Genomic DNA, 22,453 nt, shown 5'->3' with positions numbered 1-22,453 from the left:
GTCTGACCCGTCGCCTAAGACCTGTTTGCCTTGGGAGACCCTACCAGGGGCATATAGCCCCAGACAACATAGCTCCTAGGGTCACTCGGGTACTCAAACCCCTCCACCACGTTAAGGTGGCAGTTCTTGGGGTTATAATCATCACAATTAAAATAAATAAACACTTGAAATATATCAGTCTGTGTGGAATGAATGTATACATTATGGAAGTTTCACTTTTTGAATGGAATTACTGAAATAAAAAAAAATGTTGATCCTATTCAAATTTTATGACCAGCACCTGTATACTAAGTTGGGTTGCAGTTGGCCTCACCATCTTGCACAAATTAGCATTTTAATTGAGACCACGCCCACAATAATTTTCATTGGCTCATATCAGCAATTTTTTTAAAGATATCAACAATCCTCATACTGAATATTTAGATATTTGTCTCACGATAATATATACCGAGCAGCATGAAGATCAGTGCAGAGCTCTAGTTGAAGATAACTTTTTAGTGTTTTAAACAAATTTCTAAATGGTGGAAAATCCAACATGGCAGACTTTATTGGTTATTGAGGCAAATTTGTTCCACAGGTGAAGCGAATTTCAGACCACTAGGTCATATGGGGTGGAAATGCCAGTGGCGCTTTTGGAGTGACTTAGATTAGTCATTATAGCGCCACCTAGGGTTCAATTGGACCCATGGTCTAATAGATGAATTCGGCAGATGATATACACCTATGGGCAAAGTGGCGTGTCTTGTAGCACATGCCATCTCATGGGAATATGAGTCCAAAAAAAGGAATAATTATAATCCTAACAAAATAAAAGGGCTCCTGAGCCCCTTCGTGGCAAGGACCCCTAATAATTCTTGTAGGGTTCACATACTTTCAAACATCAGGTTCAGTCTATAATATAAAATAATGGGGAGAAAATCAAGTCTGAAATCTTTCTGAAACCACTAGATACTGTTTGTATAATTTTTCACTTTAAAATGAGTCATATTAAAGTCTTAATACTCCTCAATGCTCTACTCATTGAGCCATTTGTGGCCTTTTTTTAGACCTATTTATTATCTCCAGTAATTCTGCAGGGCACTGTATAGTTCATTCCTACAAACTCTAAGCAAATATACAGTTGTGCTCAAAAGTTTGTATACCCTTGAAGAATTGGAAAAATATAGCTTTCCTAATTATTCTTAAATCAGAATCTCAGAATATGGCAGCCATTCCATTCCAGTGTCTGTTCAATTCTAACACAGGCACACCTCATTTTACTTAATTAGGTACTGATTAGGTGACTACCTGAACCAAATCTAATTTAATTAATCTCCGCACCTGTATAACTCATCAGGGCATCAGTTCTTCCGTTGTTAGTTTAGCATTATCATCCGGGGGTATGTAGACCGCAGTAAAAACAACAGATGTAAACTCCCTAGGCAAGTAAAAAGGCCTGCATCTGGGGCCGTATTTATAGAGGATCTTAAGGATAAAAGTAGCTCCTAATTTACTGATTTAGGAGTAACTCTTAAAAGAAATTGGCATGTCAGTCCTATCTTTAGGACAAAATATTTGGTCTAAGAGTATTTCAGACATCATTTTGGCACTAAAACCAGTTCCTAAATCTGGGAATAGTTAGGAGTAGTCAAGAGTCAAGTCAGTAAAACCAAGTCACAGACAATCCTAAAACGGCTCCTGCCAGCAATCAGCCTTGTAATCAGGTCGACATTTTAGAAACATTTATTGAAACCTTGTTAAAAGTTCAGTATCACCTCAATCACAAGGGTATTATGATCATAGTGTAGCTAGCCAGGGATGCTGTCAATTCACCAACAAACAGAAACAACCCAATAACATTGGACATCAAGGTTGTGACAACTGTATGCTACTCGGCCATAGGGAATATGCAGCTATGCAGCACAGACAAACTACGTATATCTCAATCATCTGTCAGTAGAATATTACATCCAACAATAAATGCCCTCCCCAGACCCCATTTCTTGCGACAAATCATTTGGTTTCCTCATGATGTTCGCCATTTACAAAGAAACAAAACACACTTCATGGCCATAGCTCGACCACCACGTGTAGTTGGTGGTGGGACACATAATTCCATGAATAATTGCACCATCAAAATATTTTTTACGAGCTGCAATACATGTAAAATACTGACAATTAGCTGAAAATATCTTGACTAGTCAGTATATCATTCTTGGTTTCATGTTTAATCAGTGACACAGCCAAGATTTAATTTATAATTTTTTTTTTTTCATATGGCAACACGACACATTCTTCTACAGTATTACTATAATGAATTCACTGACAGAGACCACTCCCCTATCAGCTACTCTCTGTGGGCATAATAAGTAAGCTTGTTTGTGGAACACGACTTTATCCATAGCAATGGGGTCAACCCCACCCTTCCTTTTAGCTTAAGACTTCTCCCCATTCCTTAGTAAAAGTTGGTCTTAGCAGCTTTGTGAATAGGTTTTAAGAGGAAACTCTTAGCTAGTAACTTTTATTGCTGTTTAGGAGTCCTCCTTGTAATAAGAAATGGGCCCTGATTATCATTTACTCCAGATTGGTTGAGCATGGACTCCCGGTTAAGTTAGTGTTTATACACTGTTTACATAAATGTACTGCCCACCTCATCTGGACTTACTGGAGTCCTCCTTGAACCGATCTGATGTCGCACCCTTACAGCACTATTACGTTGTCAGTTATGTTGTTGTTAAGCCACATTTCAGAGAAAATCATGACACTGTGTGAAGTTTGCGGTAGGAGGAAGAGTCTGAAGCAGAGATGCAGGTAAACTCAGAACAGTGCAATGAAAAAACTTGTAATACCCAAAAACCAACAAAACAAAGGGCATGAGAGCCAATCACGTAACATAAACATCAGGTAGAAGCCGTAGCCAAACGTACAGACGAGCAATCACAGACACCGTCCCCCCAGACCCAGACCTTATATACAGACACTACAGCTGAATACGGAACATAGAGACACATAGATCGGAGGGAAGCCAACAGGTTCAGGAGATGATAGGAGAACAGAGGAAAGAGGATGCGCTAGGTTTGTGTCCGACGAAAATCTGGAAGGCATGAGGTGGAGGGACGTGAAGGTGCAGATGGAGGAACCATGACACACCGCAATCCATAATCCATTTTTGTGAGATAATTCTCAGTCATATTTCATACATTTTCTTCGCCAGTGACCATACGTTAGCGAGGAAAAGGCTAGGTAGTGAAGGCAAATGGGGTGCTAGCATTAGCAATCACAATCTCCGGTGCACTTCCCAGATGTGATGTGTATAGCGTCTCCCGTGGTGTCTTCGGTGAGTTGAACTCTTACTGTGCATAGTGCTCCAACATCCAGGAGTTCTTGTCGGCTGTATATAGTGTGTTCTAGGCTGTACTGAGTGAATAAGCTAAGAACTCTTAAATAGATTTTTGAGCCTCACGATGTACACGCATTGCCATCTTGGTCATTAAAGTATGACACTTTGTTGTTAATAAAACTGCTCTATAGAAAGTTAGCATTTTGTTTGTATTGTTATCTATTACTTGTTTCTATATTGTTACCATAGAGGGAAGTAGCCCAGGAACCTATAGGCACAAAAAAAGCAAAAAAAGTATATCAGCCATTCCTGTATGACTGTAATTTAGACTTTCCCATACATGTAAAGGATAAAAGACCTTAACAGAACTTCAGACTCAACACCAAGAAATTCTAGAACAGTTGTTTTTCCCATTCTTCTCTGCAAGTCCTCTCAATTTGTTTATGGTTGGGTGGGGAATGATGCAACAGAACCATTTTCTGGTCTATCCAGAGATGTTCGATTTAATTCAAGTCTGGGTTCTAAGTGGGCCACACATTCATACCATTGTCCCTCCTGCAATGTCCCGGTCCTGCAATGTCCACATTCATACACTTGTCCTGGTTTTTTGCTTTGGGTAGTGGTCCTGTTGGAAAGTGATCCTTCACTCCAGTCTGTGGTCTTCAGCACCATCCCAGATAGCAAAAAATATCCGCACGGCTTCCTTTTGCCGCCGGCCCTAAGCTGTCGGCAATAGGTGCGTCCTGCTGGCGGGGATTAAACGTTTGCCGCCGAATACGTCACTCCCATTTCTTGCGAGATTTCTTGACTGCTTCATTTTCTCTGGTGGTTGCCTCGGTCTAAAGGACCGTGGTCGTCCGGCGGCAAGACGCTTTTAAATACAAGGCTACTCTCAAAATCAACCGGCCATGTTGGTTTGGACACACATTCGCATCAGTTTGTCGCTCAATCGCGAGTTACAGCCTGCAATTTGCTAGCTAGCAAAGTCATCGACTACCATCGTTTAAGTAAGTACATGTTTCCTTTTTGTGTAACGCAATATTATGTTTACATTGTTTTTAGTTTATATATTTAAAATGTGTAGTCACCTTTGTTCTTGCCTAACTAGCTAAAGGAGCCTTGTTTACGCAGTGTTGTTAGTACATGTAGAATTTTAACGAGCTATAATAGGTAGCAACAGCTTTACATCTAGAAAGACTAAGTTTAACTTTTAGTGTTTTCTTACAAAAATAACAATGTATATATGTTTTTAAAATTATTTTGTTTGCCTGAACAAGTATGCTGCTAGTCCAGTAGCTAGAGTGGCTAGTAAGTGTTAGCTAGCACATGCTGTTTTGCCTTTGTTACAGTACACACTGTGGCTAGCAAGTTTTGTGCTGTGTTGCTACTGTACTGGATTTACGGCGATTATGGTTTCTAATTCTCTGAACTGCTGTACTTTTTATGTTTGAGGAAAATTCTGTGTTCACTTGAATCACAACACTCGGTGAATACATTTTTATTTATATTTCACTGTTCCACATTTGGCTGATAATGTTTCCCCTCCACAGCATAGCTACTGTATATTCCTAACATTAACAATCCGGTTTTGTTCATGTTTTCTTGCAGATACCTTTGCCAGAGCATAACCGGTTATCTTCACCCAATAGACCTACTGTTGGTCAATCGTTTTGGTTTTAAAGGTAAATGCATTGTTAGTCACAATGTCTAGTTACTGGGCCAAAAGGAAAATAATATTGAAAAGAGTTGAGAGGGACAAACAGGACATTCACTTGAATCACTACATGCTACAGAAGTTGCATCGATTCCAGAAAACCAGGAAAATGTTGAGCCATCTGTAGACTTCAGAGCTGGTATGTAAAATGTATTGCTGTGATGCTTAATTTGTGATCCTGTAACTAAACTATACACTTTGTTAGATTTTCAAATTTCTGTTCCCTCTTTCTCAGAACTAGGTTTCTCCCCAGTAATCCAGACTCCACTTCACAGAGCCAAGAGTTTGAGTACAAGTAAGTGATGTTATTTGTGAATTTTTTTGTTTTGGAAACTATTGCTTCTATTTAAGATTAGGAATCCTTTTATCCATAATCTGTTTTTCATTAGGGCACTTGACGTTCTGGATAAAAGGTGTCGAGGTGTGTTGTACATATCATTAGCTTTGCACAGTTCAATTATTGTTTCATTACTGAATATGCAATCTCTGCAGTGAAATTAAAGCTGTTATGTTTGTTCCCCCAGCTCGTCAAGTACTTAGCTTTACACCACCAGCAGCAAATTTACCCTGGCAGCATATGGGTGAAAACGCTGGAGGTATGTAATACGTTGCGCTAAACTAAGTTTTACATTTAAGTCCAATTCATTAAATGTATGCAATTACTTCAAACATATTTTTACGTTAATGATTATCAATAGGAGACAGTCATCGCTTTGTTATTGGCCCTTGGACGCCCCTGGGATCTCGTGTACAGCACAAAGTTTTCAGCTATGAAGGTATATTCTAGGCCTATGTCTTATTGTCCAGTGTTTTAACAGTATTAAAAAATATTGCCTTTAGTAGTTGTTTTTTTATTTGATGTAGATTTCCAGTGACTCCAGAATGAAAACCAAGCTCTGAGGGAGGAGAACCAAGCCCTGAGGGAATGCAATGCACAAGCAGGTGAGAACGTGCAGTCTTTCTTAAATTTTACTTTTTTGTGTGTAATGTAGGTTCAGAATTACCATATGCCTTTGATTTTGTAGCTTCGGATGACAGCGGCTCACTTCAAGAGCAGGTGAAGCAAGTAGGGACAATGTTGAAGACGTTTGCTCTCACTGGGCAATCAGGTACAACTTGCAAACAACACCTGTGGTTGTTAGTTTAATACCTGTACATGTAGTAGACCTAGATATAAATGTCGTAGTTTAGTATTTGAGGGACCAGGACTGACTACTTTATTCTTTTATTCTGGGAACCCCTGTAGGTGCGTTACCTGAAAGGAGCATCTGACCCTGAAGGCAGAAAAGGCCGCACAGCTGAGAAGGACCCACAGCCGACCCCTTAAACCTAGGCTGACTACTGACACCCCAGCATCACTGAACTGGAACACTTTCTTTATCCTGCAGTCAGTAACATCAAGAAGCCAGAAGTGCCAGACTACACTCACCAAATCCACCATGTTTTTTTTGTATTTTAACTTTTGTATTGGCTTATTTCATTCCGTCTTAACGATTCTATTATAGTTTGTAAATCCTATTTCATACCTGTTACTTGATATTGCACATTAACTAGTACCAAAATTCTACTTTCATTTCATCAGTGTGCTTAACTGTTATTCTATTAAAAAATAGCTTGGAAATACTATTTCGTACCTCTGATACTTGATATTGCACATTACCTGATAACAAATATTCTACTTACTCTGTTTTTAACATCATAATTTTTCATTCCATCACAGTGCTTAACTGTTATTCTATTGTTAAATATAGCTTGTAAATCCTTGTGCCACAGGTCAGCATTGCAGTTATAATGGTCTGTTCTACTACTGTTTTTACCTCCGTATTTTTATATAAATATATATGTCAAGTTTTGTTTATCACAGATACAAGAGACACAGATCTTATTGCAGCACGGTGTAAATCTTGTGCTCCAGGTCAGCAATGCCATTATAACGGTCTATTCTACTCTAGAGCTTTACTCTAAATTATTACCACTTTTCCTATTGTTAGAAATTGCTTGAAAATGTGGTGTTATACCTTGATTTATTTGGTATCTTGCACATTCTTTGGTACCAAATATCCTCATTACTTATGTTTACTGGTAATTATTTTCATCCCAGAGCTGACCTCTTTATATTATTAACAATTATTGTGTTTGTGTTATAATTTGCTTGTATGGCTGTTTTTAACCAAAATATAATCTGTAGTGTGTATTTATATGTATATTTTTTTCTGCCTGTTATTTATTTCAGTGATCTGACACATCTTGTTTGAATGACAGTTACTGTACTTTGAAATGTGGAATTAAAACACCAAATGGAAATTTGTCTGGTTTGATCAATCATTATTCTGGATAAACTGCATGCTATAAATATTAAATCTATATATAAAAGCGGCAGAACACTCGAAAATAGCGTTTGCTGCGGAAGGTCCGCCTTCTGTATAACGGCGGTGAAACGGCGGTTGGCCCACGGGCCGGCCGCAGAACACAGGTGGTAGGAAGGCTGCCGCTGGCGGTGAACCGGCAAACGTGTTTGCGATTTAGACATTCTGACGCTTCTACTGTCTCTGGAGGACCGCCTCCGGTCCGCCGACTCATTGCTATCTGGGATGGAGCAGAATTTCATCAATGATCTGTCTGTACTTTGCTCCGTTCATCATTTGCTTGATCCTGAAAAGACTCCCAGTCCCTGCGGCTTAACACCCACTGCACTGTGCTGCCACCAATATGCTTAACCGTGGGGATGGTATTGACCAGGTGATTAGCAGGGCCTGGTTTCCTTCAGACACGATGCTTAGCATTCAAGCCAAAGTGAGTGAGCAATATTTATTTAGAATAGGAACATATTATATACTAACTCACAAATGACCAGATACTCTGAGACTGAAAAACTTAGATCAATAAAATTAAGGTCTCCCATAACAGAAGAACATACTGGAGTACAATAGAAGAACAATTATAATGGCACTTCCTCATTCAAACAGCTTTTTAAACATTGTGAGTGCTTGCTGTTCACTGACAACCACATTGAAAGCCATAACAACAATCAGGTGATAATTAACTTGGTTCCGTCAATTGCAGGAGTACCAACTGACCCAACACAACGTACACAATCATTCGATAAAAACATAATTAACAGCATTACACAATAAATATAAGCTATCGATTGTTGGTTGCTAAAGGTTTAGTTTGTGTAGTTGGCAAGTGAAAAAGTAAATATTTAACTGTCATGATTCTCAACTATTGTGCACTACCTTCATACAATTTCCCATAGTGCCAAGTTCGAAAGACTTCTTACAAAAAATACAGTGGGATTCGTTTTCATTCCCTTCAACAGATTTCAAACACAAAGCAAAAGTTGTTGTTGTCCAACAACCTCTGATTGAATTTACACTTTCCCATGGTACCTGCGGGAAGTTCAACACTAGGACCGCCAAATGCCTACATTTGTGTTTGTAATTGAAAATGAAACTGCCATTTTGAAAGCCACACCCTCCTCCTTCTATGATTTTTCCTTAATAGGTGTATATTGCATTTTTCCGTTGTCAGAATTCTAAACTCACAAATGGATAACTATTTAGAGATTTACCTGGTTTTTTTAACCCTGTTTTCTGACTTAATCACCGATAGCCCATGGCACTTAAGGTTGGTACACAAATGGTACCTTGGCGCTAATCACCCCTCACTGAATGCATGACGTCAATGGATGAATGCACGATACTCCCAGATGAATGATCAGAGCTGGTTGAATTTGAATAAATGACAAATGAAATACAAGATTTCCATGACCATTCAACATTTTTATTAGGCTATTATTAAAACATAATACAAACCATATAGGCTACTTGACAATTCAACTTATATATCACACTATCGTTTTTCAATAGGATATTTAGCATTCTTGTGTAGGATAATTCAACCAATTTAAATCTAAAATGTAAAACCAATTACCAATTCAACAAATGCATTGGGCTACATGTTACTGTTTTTATATTAGGAGAGAAAGAGAAACTAAATCACACACAGATCTTATCATCTCTCTTAGAATTTTCTCTACTTATTTTACTAAAGATTAATATTCTAATAATAATTCACGAAAAGAAGTACCAATGATATTCTTAACCACTAGAGCTATGCACTGGCATTGAAATCAACTCGATAGCCCCACTAGAAACCCCCGGGAGAGACCTGCAAATACGCGCCGTCACAAAGCCTATTCGTATTGCACCTCATCTTTTTCTAATAACTCCTCTTGGTTTTTTGATAACTTATTCATGTCAACTATAGACATTTCATGTAACCTATTGATTGGCTATGTAATTTTCATTTTGTAAATTTGTATGGCCTAATAAACCAATGAAAATACTATAATCTGTGTTCTTAGAAATAATCGTTCAATGTATTCGTTTTTTGGCTTTTGTTTCATATAAGACCTTCAATACAAACACATTAACATAAACCATTCAAAACAAAAGAAATCTGTAATTCATAATTTTTTTGACTATTCTATATACACTCAAGGATTGCAAGGATGTGCAAGGATTATTAGGAAGACCTGTTAACTTTTTCATTAATACAATTATCTAATCAACCAATCACATGGCAGTTGCTTTAATGCATTTAGGGGTGTGGTCCTGGTCCTGAGTATTCACAATCTGCTCAGTTACTGGGATTTTCACGCACAACCATTTCTAGGGTTTACAAAGAATGGTGTGAAAAGGGAAAAACATCTAGTATGCGGCAGTCCTGGGGACGAAAATGCCTTGTTGATGCAAGAGGTCAGAGGAGAATGGGCCGACTGATTCAAGCTGATAGAAGAGCAAATTTGACTGAAATAACCACTTGTTACAACCGAGGTAGGCAGTAAAGCATTTGTGAAGCCACAACACGCACAACCTTGAGGCGGATGGGCTACAACAGCAGAAGACCCCACCGGGAACCACTCATCTCCACTACAAATAGGAAAAAGAGGCTACAATTTGCATGAGCTCAACAAAATTGGACAGTTGAAGACTGGAAGAATGTTGCCTGGTCTGATGAGTCTCGATTTCTGTTAAGACATTCAGATGGTAGAGTCAGAATTTGGCGTAAACAGAATGAGAACATGGATCCATCATGCCTTGTTACCACTGTGCAGGCTGCTGGTGGTGTAATGGTGTGGGGGATGTTTTCTTGGCACATTTTAGGCCCCTTAGTGCCAATTGGGCATCGTTTAAATGCCACGGCCTACCTGAGCATTGTTTCTGACCATGTCCATCCCTTTATGACCACCATGTACCCATCCTCTGATGGCTACTTCCAGCAGGATAATGCACCATGTCACAAAGCTCGAATCATTTCAAATTGGTTTCTTGAACATGACAATGAGTTCACTGTACTGAAATGGCCCCCACAGTCACCAGATCTCAACCTAATAGAGCATCTTTGGGATGTGGTGGAACGGGAGCTTCGTGCCCTGGATGTGCATCCCAAAAATCTCCATCAACTGCAAGATGCTATCCTATCAATATGGGCCAACATTTCTAAAGAATGCTTTCAGCACCTTGTTGAATCAATGCCACATAAAATTAAGGCAGTTCTGAAGGCAAAAGGGGGTCAAACACAATATTAGTATGGTGTTCCTAATAATCCTTTAGGTGAGTGTAGGTTTGATGAGTACCCAGTAGATGAACTGATGCTCTGGCTGGATGGTGATGCTGCGATTGAGAATGTGTATTCTAATAGGGCCATATGCTAATGACAACAACCTGCATTCGGCTCTGGCTGTTAATGTTCGTCTGAAACCGCTTGGCGGTTCTAGTGTTAACAGCCAATGTCTACTATGTAGCTAAATAACCTAGTTTGGTACTAGCTAGTTATGTACCTCATGAACAATCATGTTGGAAGAAAAGCAGCCCTTCATCACAAGTGTCTTGCTGACATCTAACCTTCTGACTGAAATTGTGGTTCCTCTCTCCAAGTGACCAGAGCTAAAATGCATTCTGAAACCACACATTCTTTTTTGCATCACCTTTTCACTCTGCTAACAGAACATTAAAAATACAAAATAAGACAATTTAAGACTTTTCAAGGCGTGGGTCCTTAAAAAATCTTACATTAATTTAAGCACTGTAGGTTGCATTTATAATGATCATCAGCAGCTGTGTAAATTAATCAACCCATGCATGCCTGCCTGCTTTTAGATTAATCTTTGTACAACTATGGTCCCTTTATCGAAGCCATATATAATAACATGTCAAGCAATAGTTGCATTTTTGGTCATCAGTCCTGCTAATTAGAAAGCTAGACAGCAGCACATTATCTAGCAGTCAACAACTGTAAAGTAAAATTGTCAGGGTTCATTAACTTTTACATCAGGATCGTGTTATGTCATTGACATTATAAGAACTTGGACTGAAAATCTATGACACTGAATAAAAAATGAATTGGCAATATAAAATCTAGCTGGCTGTCTGGATTTCACTGTAATTTAATAATATCCCAGTTAGCCCTTGCATAGACCAGCCAGATACATTCAATGATTTTAGTGGATGTTAGCGTTGGAGTTGCAGCTTTGGTCCAAGAACGAGTCATACTTTTAATCCAATCCAACGATAATAAACTTCATTCAAATAATCAATTCATTTATTAAACTTCAGATCATGTTTAAAACCCCTTTGATGTAAATGGACAGCCATAACTGTCCTCCCAACAAAACTGAACTGTCAGTTAAACCGTTGCATGCAAGCCAGTCAAGCACCCCTCATCCCTCCAAAAACAAATATGACAGAAACTACAACACATAATAAATAGTATGGTAATAACTGTGGTTTGGGAGTTGTTTTTGTTTTTCAGCGAGGGGGTGTATCCTTTCAAAAATATTGAGCCATGGTGAAAGAAATCCCTGCTCTACTATTTTAATTATTCAGAGGTATACTGTACACACAATAATCCCAATTAATTATGTAATAGGTCATGTGTAATAACAACATGGCAGATTTCTATGCTAGTGAGTCACACCAAAGATTGTAAGGCACGCCTGGAAAGACAAAACTCGCAGCTTTCAGCAGACATCCTGTATACCCAGATAGGGCCTACCGTTCTCGTATAAGACTGAATTTAATTAAGTAACAGAGGTACCCAAGAAAGTTAATTTGTGTTTGTGTGATCTTAATGATAAGGACTGCTTACCATGGGGCCTGGGGGGCCATCGGGCCCGGGTGCTCCAGGATGGCCAATTAACTGCAGGTGAAAGCAAAACAATCTAAACAGATGAAACTAATAAACTTTTTAAAATAGATTTAGAACCTAAATGGGTTATTTAGCTGTCCCAATAGAATAACCATATGGAGGAACCCTTTTTGGTTACAGTTAAAAAAAAAGAATCCATGCATATGTACAACAATGTTTACAGAAGATTCTAAATGGGGACTGCCAAAGAATGCTTTGGGAATATTTTGTCACAAAAACAACTTTTTGTCTTTTGTGTGAGGCCCATTAAGACTCTGAAGTTCTAAGAAACAATTTGACTTTGGCACATTTATGGAAACTGAAGCGTGAAGGTACTTCTTTGATGCTCTATTGGTTACTTGTGTAAATGCATTTCTGTACATGAATGTAATAAATTGGTATGTTCATCTTAAGATAACTTACAGAGGGCCCTTGAGGACCAAGGGGACCAGCAACACCCTTATCTCCTTTCAAGCCGTTGATGCCCTAGAAAACAGGACATATGTTTTATATAATTACATTCTAATGAAGGACGATCATTGTGTTCTTTTCAATAATACTTTTCTACAAGGTATAACTCTGTTTCCAAAAAAGGTTGTGACCCTGCGTAAAATGTAAATAAAAACAGAATGCAAATGTGCAAATCATTTAAACCCTATATTCAATAGAAAATAATACAAAGACAAAATATCAAATGTTAAAACTTTAATTGACATTGATATTTTTTCTTGAAAAAGATATGCCCTCTTTGAATTTGATGCCAGCAACATATTTCAAAGAAGTTGGGACAGAGTCAAATAAAGACTGGAAAAATTGTAAAGTGTAATGCTTAAAAACTAAAGCTGGTGGAATATCACACAAATAATTAGGTCAATTAGCAACAAGTCAGTAACATAATTGGGCATTAAAAGATCATTCCAGAGAGGCTGGGTCTGTAAGAAGTGAGGATGGGGAGGGGTTCACCACTCTGTGCAAGACCGGTCAGGCAAATAGCGCTACAATTTAAAGAGGATAGGGACCATCCAGCTTCTTATCAGTGCACAGTTCAAAAGCCAGCATCCATGATGGAATTGGAGTGCATTAGTGCACATGGCATTGATGACTTGCATATCTGTGAATGATAGAATGCACTATCCTGGTCCACACCTGCGGATTACCTGGTTTGGGGGGCCCGTTGCTGTACCTGTCCTTGTCCACCTGGTCATACTTCTGACCTAGTCTAAAATCAAATAGACTCTGGATTTAGCCCAGAGAAATGTATTTATTATTCCAATTGGACTCTTAATATCTCACCCGGCACAGCCAGAAGAGGACTGGTCACCCCTCTGAGCCTGGGTCCTCTCTAGGTTTCTTCATAAAATTCGACCTTCTTAGGGAGTTTTTCCTAGCCACTGAAATTCAACACTACTGTTGTTTGCTCCTTGGGGTTTAAGGCCGGGTGTCTCTGTAAAGCACTTTGTGACAACTGCTGTTGTAAAAAGGGCTTTATAAATAAATTTGATTGATTGATTGATTGACTATTAGTCCTGAACAACACATCTCCGGAAATAATTAAGAGACCACAGAACCTTTTTCTTTCCTTTCCAAAAAAGTCGAAAAGGAAGGTTTTGAATGAGGAACAGAATGGTTCTAACTTTTCTCAGTTTCCTCCAGTTTTACATTTTAGGAGGAGATGAGGTCCTGGTCCACACCTGATTACCTGGTTTGGGGGGTATATGTGTATGTCAAGTTTAGTTAGTGGAATCTTACTGGTACTCCGGGTAAACCAACAGATCCTTTATCTCCAGAAGCACCAGGAATTCCCATGTCTCCTTTGGAACCTTTGAAACCCTGCGTGTAGGTAGAGTAATCAGAGTGACAATAAAAAAAATGTATTGCGGTAGTTTTAAACTCAGTCCCAATAACCATGTCTAATTACCCTTTCACCATCCAGTCCAGGGAGGCCAGGCATGCCTTGATCTCCCTAAACCGGAAATAAATTGGGGCAAATGCAAGGAAAATTATTTACAATAATTTATTGTGAAAACATTTAAGAATACATTTCCCTTCGTATGTAGATCATAATTTCCAAAATGAAAATGAGAGATAAATAAATACAATAAAATGTAGGATCACCTTGATTCCTGCTGGTCCAGTTGGTCCAGGTGGCCCAGGGGGACCCTATATTCACAAGAGAAAGATATTATTGTCATTTTAATCATATACACATGTAGAAGTGACTATAGGACAGTCAATGACAGAATAAAAAATAAAAATAATGAACTATTGTAAACTCACTGTATGAATTGGAATAGCCACAACCACACGTTACAATCACTTGAGAATAAACACGACACAACGATGAAATAGTTAGTTGTTTGTTATTATTTTACCTCTAAGCACTAGAAATGTTTTACATTGTAATGGCAATGTTTCACATTGTAATGGAATGTGAAACATTATAAACGGTTCATGTAATGAGTTGGCATTGAACTAATAGCACTCACAAAACTGTTAAAAGTGTAGTGGTAATGAATTATGTGTTTTGGAAGGTTTGTGATTGTGCTGTGTTGTCTGGTGTCTCAACTCTGTGGGACATCCTAATCTCACACCAATGGGCCAATTTGCTTCCTGAAAGGAACGGACATACACAGTGGGGGTCAAGGTAAACCCATCCGCTCAGACACCAAGGGTCTAGCTTTGAGTGGTGCTAATTGAATATATGTAAATGTGTAAATGCCGGTTTCTTTGTTTTCATTGTTTAAGCCAAGGTGATGTGATCCTATTATAGATGCAATGGGGGAGTTTGGAATCGGTCTGTCTGGGTGGGATATATAGGGAAGCTTGACTTGTTTCTTGGAGTCTATCTTTAACAGAAGCTCCTAGAACACCTTCGTGCTATAGTGTCTTAAATACTTATGTTATACTTGGTAGACTGTTAGGCTAGTTGGGAGGGCGTCGAAACGTGTTGGTATGTAACTATGTTTTGTATTGTAACTTTATTACTTAATTGGAAAAAATTTGATTACTTTGGAATATAGATTACTACGGCATTCCTTGTTCATCCTCATAGCTCATAGGACTACTGGTAATTACACACACATAAGTAAGTCTATGCGACCAGACTTGGTTTTCTAAAAATCAGGTTAGACCCGGGAACATATGACACTGACTAGTCATGGGTTTCATAACATTTTCTGTGTAGCCTCAGGAACACATGCCATTTTACTGTCTGATTTGTGTTAAATTACCTACAACTTATGGGCACTTATGATAACTGACACAGGCACATATGTAAATCGACATGACCAGATCATCCCTGAGTTCCGGGTTGCTACAGGATCCCTTGTTTTCTATACGTGAAACATATGATCTTTTAAATGTTTGGTTTGTGATGAAAGATTAGCTACCTTTCCTAAGAACTTCCAGCATATCATGATCATTTATGATTGCGTATGCTTACAAACAAAATTAAGTCATTATTAGATATTAAATTATCACGTCACGGTCATAGGCAACAAGTGCTGGACATAGTTGCCACCAATGCATTTCTTTTTTTTACATTGTTATTGTTGTAAGTGTTCTATATTGGAGAGTTATTCAAGTTTGAGCGTTAATTTAAATGTTCTATATTTTTGTTATTTTTTAATTGTATTTAAATATAAGTTATTTTAATAAAAAGCAAATGTTTTTTATTTTCAAAACAGGGCCAATAGTCTTAACAGCAGTGTAGTAAGCACTGAAAAAAAGAGTAGATAATCAAAAATCAAGTAGAATTTTAAAGTCAAGTCGAATCGAGGATTTGGAGAATTGTTACACCCCTAGTGTCTAGTAGACATGGATATTTGAAAGCATCAACACGTGCGCTTAGGCATCAGAGAACTCTTTTAAACAATTTACTAACTAGGCAAACTATAAAGAATATCACACATCTATCTCTCACAATCTCTCAGTATCTCATGTTAAAGATAAATGTATTACCCTATTCTTATTCTATCCATTATTCTGCAAATTAACTGTAATAGATGGACTGTTTTAGATTAGGCCTTAGATTGCTTTAGACTGTTCATGGTTGCCACAAATATAGAAGGAAACCTAGGTCAGCATGCCCTGTTCTTAGAAGTGATTAGGGCCACAGTCAAGGCGCCAGCCCTCAACCCTATCTTATCAACGACCCTGTTCAGTTGGTGCCAAGGTAAAGCTGCCTGTGTCTCCTCTGTATTCTTCCTTTTGTGTAGGACACTAGGGGTAGCTCAGATCAGGAGGTCTGGTAACTATGACCTAGAACAATGCCATGGCAGTATAGGGTTCTGTCTTGTTTTCCTATTAGTATGACAACTTGTTTTGTATGTATCTCATAGAATTATTTTGGGGGCTGACAGGGGGAGTATAAAGAGCTGGAAGTTATAATAAGTCGTCAGAACAATTGTTATGACACTACTCTGTTGGTCATTGTACTTACACTCTGATTTGTGAAAGCAAACTCCATGACGACAGTGTTTTCTTTTCGAATCTCTCCAGCTGAATGAACTGTGCACATCATAAATAGGTAAGTGAAACTTACTTGACAAAATCACAATAGTTCGTATCAGTCTGTTCTGAGGGTTGAATTGTTTGCACCAGAGCCGGTAGTGACGGTTCTGATTTATTACATGTGAAATAACGGTTTATTATTGGTGGTACATGTTTTTTCATTGTCATAATGCTGTGCATAATGCTGTGATTGTTACTGTCATAATGTTGTGATTGTACTAAGTGTAAAAAAAGAAAAATCCTTAGTTGATTGGACGATGTATAGAAGATCCTTCAGAGAGAGTTGAATGGACTATATATCAGAGATCAATCAATAAGAGAAAATAAAAAATTTAACATAACATTTATCATTAAGAGAACTCCTAAACGTATAGTATAGCCAATTATAACTAATTCGACACTCCCGAGAGCAGATTAGTGAGGGAGTTAGCTGACTGGTTATCACTGAGGCCGTAGCCAGTTATAAGATAGCTGTGTGAGGCAAACGGTTTTGGGTCACATATTCCCCTTGATCCCGTTGTGCTAGGACCGTGGTGGTTGACGAACCCCTAAGTGCAAGGTCGGTCTGAAAAGGGGTGTAAATTAAACAATTTAAAATTCAACTATATTACTGAATGTAAGGGGCTACGAAGTTAGCTGTAATATCCAAAGATACGCTAGGTTGAGGATACCCAATAACGTTCTATATTATCCAAAGATGTTCAGCTTAAATGACAAACACATTGAATATGATAGTGTAAAATATGGTTGTGTTGTAGTTTTCAAGGTTCCCTGTAATCTTCAACTAGACAACGGAGTGGCAATTGCCATACATACACCATATGTGCTGGTTAATTTCCCTGTAGGCACAGATCACTTTTATTTTTTCTATGGTTTGTTTTAAGATATTTTACATTGGTGTGAGAAACAAAGGATAATGTTTCTTTTTGGGGTGTTATAAGAATTATTATAAAATATTTATCATGACTAGTCCAAGCCTGTACAGTCTTTGTCACTCGCTCACTTGTCTAGGCCATTTAAATGAACAAAACATTTCACAGGGTAGAAGTGGTACCAGGTCCATACGCTTAACAATCCTAACTATCCTGGTACACGTATGACTCTACAGGTGGAAAAAAATTATGTAATAAAAAATGTAATAATATAGGCAATACAATTGAACTGAATATACACTCACCTAAAGGATTATTAGGATCACCATACTAATACTGTGTTTGACCCCCTTTCGCCTTCAGAACTGCCTTAATTCTACGTGGCATTGATTCAACAAGGTGCTGAAAGCATTCTTTAGAAATGTTGGCCCATATTGATAGGATAGCATCTTGCAGTTGATGGAGATTTGTGGGATGCACACCCAGGGCACGAAGCTCCCGTTCCACCACATCCCAAAGATGCTCTATTGGGTTGAGATCTGGTGACTGTGGGGGCCATTTCAGTACAGTGAACTCATTGTCATGTTCAAGAAACCAATTTGAAATGATTGGAGCTTTGTGACATGGTGCATTATCATGCTGGAAGTAGCCATCAGAGGATGGGTACATGGTGGTCATAAAGGGATGGACATGGTCAGAAACAATGCTCAGGTAGGCCGTGGCATTTAAACGATGCTCAATTGGCACTAAGGGGCCTAAAGTGTGCCAAAAAAACATCCCCCACACCATTACACCACCACCACCAGCCTGCACAGTGGTAACAAGGCATGATGGATCCATGTTCTCATTCTGTTTACGTCAAATTCTGACTCTACCATCTGAATGTCTCAACAGAAATTGAGACTCATCAGACCAGGCAACATTCTTCCAGTCTTCAACTGTCCAATTTTGGTGAGCTTTTGCAAATTGTAGCCTCTTTTTCCTATTTGTAGTGGAGATGAGTGGTACCCAGTTGGGTCTTCTGCTGTTGTAGCCCATCCGCCTCAAGGTTGTGCGTGTTGTGGCTTCACAAATGCTTTGCTGCATACCTCGGTTGTAACGAGTGGTTATTTCAGTCAAAGTTGCTCTTCTATCAGCTTGAATCAGTCGGCCCATTCTCCTCTGACCTCTAACATCAACAAGGCATTTTCGGCCACAGGACTGCCGCATACTGGATGTTTTTCCCTTTTCACACCATTCTTTGTAAACCCTAGAAATGGTTGTGAGTGAAAATCCCAGTAACTGAGCAGATTGTGAAATACTCAGACCGGCCCGTCTGGCACCAACAACCATGCCACGCTCAAAATTGCTTAAATCACCTTTCTTTCCCATTCTGATATTCAGTTTGGAGTTCAGGAGATTGTCTTGACCAGGACCACACCCCTAAATGCATTGAAGCAACTGCCATGTGATTGGTGGTTAGATAATTGCATTAATGAGAAATTGAACAGGTGTTCCTAATAATCCTTTAGGTGAGTGTATATCACCAGAAGATCAGTCTTTACTTACCTTTCTATTTAGAACCTACTGGCCAGTGAATAATATCTTAAAAACAAATTTAAACAACTTAATTACACAAACCACCAAATTCACTACACTTGAAATATTTCCATATTCTTATTTCAAATCATAATTCATAGTTGTTTTGGTGTGACTTATGATCTTTTCACAAGACTGAACATTTTTTGTTTCTGACATTTAAGTAATGGTCCCACCATCTTTTTAATAGAGCAGTGTAATTTTAGTGTTGTTGTAGCCTGTTTGCTGGGGCCCAGGAGAATAATTAAACTGATGCAGTGTTTTGTCTTGTCCTTTCTCCTATAAGGACGGTGTGGCAGACTAGCTCTATGCATGGAGACGAATTAGTATCTGTTTAAATGTTTCCCTTCTGCTCCCCACATTTGTCGATCATTGTTGTTGTAGTGTTGTGTTATGTGATTGTTTACGTTTTGGTTGTCCTCAGTATGTTGTTTATTAAAAAAATCAACATCGACGACCTTATGCCTGCGCCTGGTTCCTCTCCTCCGCCACCCCTGACACCGAGTGTCACATGACCAGAAGTGTTTTGGAAGTGCTTTCCAATGCAGAGAGTGTCGATAAGAATTGTATTGAGCGTGAGTGCCTAGCAGCCAGTGTTGGGGAACATAAAAAATTACTTTAAAAAGTAATTACATTTACTAGTTACTGTTCCTGTAAAGTAACTTGTTATGTTACTGAGTAACTTGTTGTGGAAAGTAAGGAATTAAGTTTCTTAGTTACTTTAAGATAAGTCCTTTGATTCTATATATTCACGTGTTGATCACATGCCCCAAAGGCACAGATTTAATGGGACGTCTTATAATTAGTTGGTCAGGTATTGAATAGTAATTGTCCCTCAACAGCATATAAAATTCATTATACAGCAACAGTGACCAATCGTATGCCATAATGCCAAATAATATTTTTTGTTTAGTTCATTAATCAATAAATGATTTTGTATTGCAAGTGCCTCCACATTTTTACATACATAATCTATTAGTGTTTCATGACTTTATTCAGAAGTGACTTATTACAAAATCTGTTTTCAAATTATTCAGAAAAATCGTGTTTAGAAACAGAACATACTTAGATGTTGATAGGAAATGGGCATGAGAAACTTAAAACAACGCGTAAGTGCTGACTAACTCCAAACAAAGGACAAAAGATAGGACATGATGCCCATTACTGATGGGCCCCACACATCCTGTCCATACCTCCTGATAGGAGTTGTCCATGTGACTATGAATAGGCCCATGGACCATAGCTTGGAACAAACCATTCAAGGGTATTTTGTAGGAAAAACCTTTCTTATTGAAGAACATGTAAGAACTATGGAAGATCAACATCTTGGACTCATGCTGAATAAAGATGATTCTCCCCTGACTGCCGGGTGCATTTATTTTCTTCATGGATCAAAAATTGACAGAATCTAACAATGTTAATGTACTATAAACTATAGTTGACAAAAGAAAAAGTTTCTCTGATTATATAAACAACCACTATTAAACCACTATTAACACCTCCCATATAGAAATACAATGTGGGAAACATTATGTTTATTAATGGGATGAAAGTGTATTCCTGTGAATCCCAAACAAGCCCCGCTGCCCTATCAACTTTGAGTGCTCACCATTGTAATTTGTTGTTAATATAACACTGAAGGGGCAGCTACGGGTTTTTTCAGATTGAACAGTTGTTTTCTGGGAATAATGAAGGATGATTTAGGATCAACATTGGTTGTCCAACGCGTAAGAGATCCCAACATAACACAACAGCAACCATGGTGATAGGTAATATGTGAGGGTAATAACAATGTAGTCGAAATAGGAAACTGCTTCCCAAGCCAGAATTGCGAGTTGCAAGTCGACACTGCATATTGTTTTGAAATGAATGGGCGAATGGCTTTTGTAGGTGTTTCATGCCTTGTTCAGGGAAAGCTGGTGCTGCCATATTTGCGTCCTTACCCAGTGAGCAATCGATGGCGGGCCACCAGCTTTTGCAGCTTTTCTCCTGATCTCAATTTGCTTAAGCTAATTTGCATCTCAGGCAATTTTCCAGTGCATGGTACAGGCTCAACTACTCGCCTATAGCCTCGACTTAATGTTTCATGGGGACAGTTCTCTACTGTGTTTAAACACAGCCGTGTCCGTAGATGGCGCTATAGTGAATGTGAATTGCATGTAAGGCAAGACAATCGCCATTTTCAAAGCCAGGAATCCCATGCTGTAGTACCGTGAAAACTAGTAGGATCATTTGGTTATTTCGTTCAGGAACAATTCTTGTTTATAGTTTGTAAGGTATAAGCTGCATGCTCTGAATTGGACAATACAACATGTGGATTATTACATTGTTTTACTACAACACACATTGATCAAGATTTTTTTGGACATCGGACTGAAAATTATTGAACGCCAAGTCACCTACATAGCTATGGTGAGTTCTGTTCTGCGATATTATAAATAACTAGCTTTAAGTGTTCTTAGGTTACTGAGTAAGAATGTAATGATTGTTTTGTATTAAACAAGGACTGTTATATTCTATTAACATTCTAATTCTTTAGTCAAAGTCACTGGTAGCTTAAAGCAAGTTCTAAACCATTGGCGGTAAAACAAGTTATAGAAACTGAACTTGAAAAAAACAGCGGTGGCCTGAGATGAAATACCTACATTAACCCTTGTTTCTTCGTGTGTTCACAAGTTTGGTTGCTTAGAATTTTTGTTTCCTCGTTTATCCTCAAATTCAGAAGTTATGTGCTTCTTCGCATATCAACAGTTGATCAGGTAGGTAACATTGTTAGCTAACTTGTTTAAATCGTGTTTCTTAGTGTATCAACAAGTTAGAATGTTATAATATGTGCTTAATTCTTGTAAGTTTTATCAACTGATACGTAACGCTAAATCGTGTTTCTTTGTGTAACGTTATCCACATCTTGAGAATTACTCTTGGCAGTATATTTAAATAGACTATCAATAACCTGCACTACAATTCCGTAACTGAGGTGTGTGTCTTATGCTGCTGGTTTTTAAACCTCTTTTCTAAACATTGCTTTCAGGTGATGACGCTTTCTGTAGTTCTGTTCCCGGAGGAGGATGACTGTGTGGCAGTAGTTCAATGCCTGTGGCTCAAAGGTGGACTTTGCTACTGGCCACCACACAGCATCACCAGCAGGAAGTCCTTCAGCCACGACAAGTTTGCCAGAACTTGTTCACCACCTGAAGACACTTGGGAGGCTTATAAGCTTATCAGGCATGGAGGAGAATTTGAAAATGAAATAATAATTTGAAACTT

General features: G+C 38.4%; 1 protein-coding gene across 11 annotated transcripts in view; it reads right to left on the bottom strand.

Moving 5' to 3' along the window:
* LOC105008546 (collagen alpha-1(XXV) chain) overlaps window positions 1–22,453 on the bottom strand; it is a 388,822-nt gene that overhangs the window by 58,453 nt on the left and 307,916 nt on the right. For all 11 annotated transcript variants that reach the window (XM_020044365.2, XM_020044363.2, XM_020044369.2 and 8 more), the window contains 5 exons: window positions 14,340–14,384; window positions 14,143–14,187; window positions 13,974–14,054; window positions 12,648–12,710; window positions 12,186–12,236 (listed from right to left, as the gene is read on the bottom strand). In XM_020044365.2, coding sequence (XP_019899924.1) covers window positions 12,186–12,236; window positions 12,648–12,710; window positions 13,974–14,054; window positions 14,143–14,187; window positions 14,340–14,384 — 285 coding nt within the window. The remainder of the gene's footprint in view (window positions 1–12,185; window positions 12,237–12,647; window positions 12,711–13,973; window positions 14,055–14,142; window positions 14,188–14,339; window positions 14,385–22,453) is intronic.

This window comes from Esox lucius, chromosome 24, assembly GCF_011004845.1.
Source record: "Esox lucius isolate fEsoLuc1 chromosome 24, fEsoLuc1.pri, whole genome shotgun sequence".
In the NCBI taxonomy this organism is placed as follows: Eukaryota; Metazoa; Chordata; class Actinopteri; order Esociformes; family Esocidae; genus Esox; species Esox lucius.
Note: the sequence above shows the minus strand (reverse complement) of the source record. Positions and strands in the feature narration are given on the sequence as shown.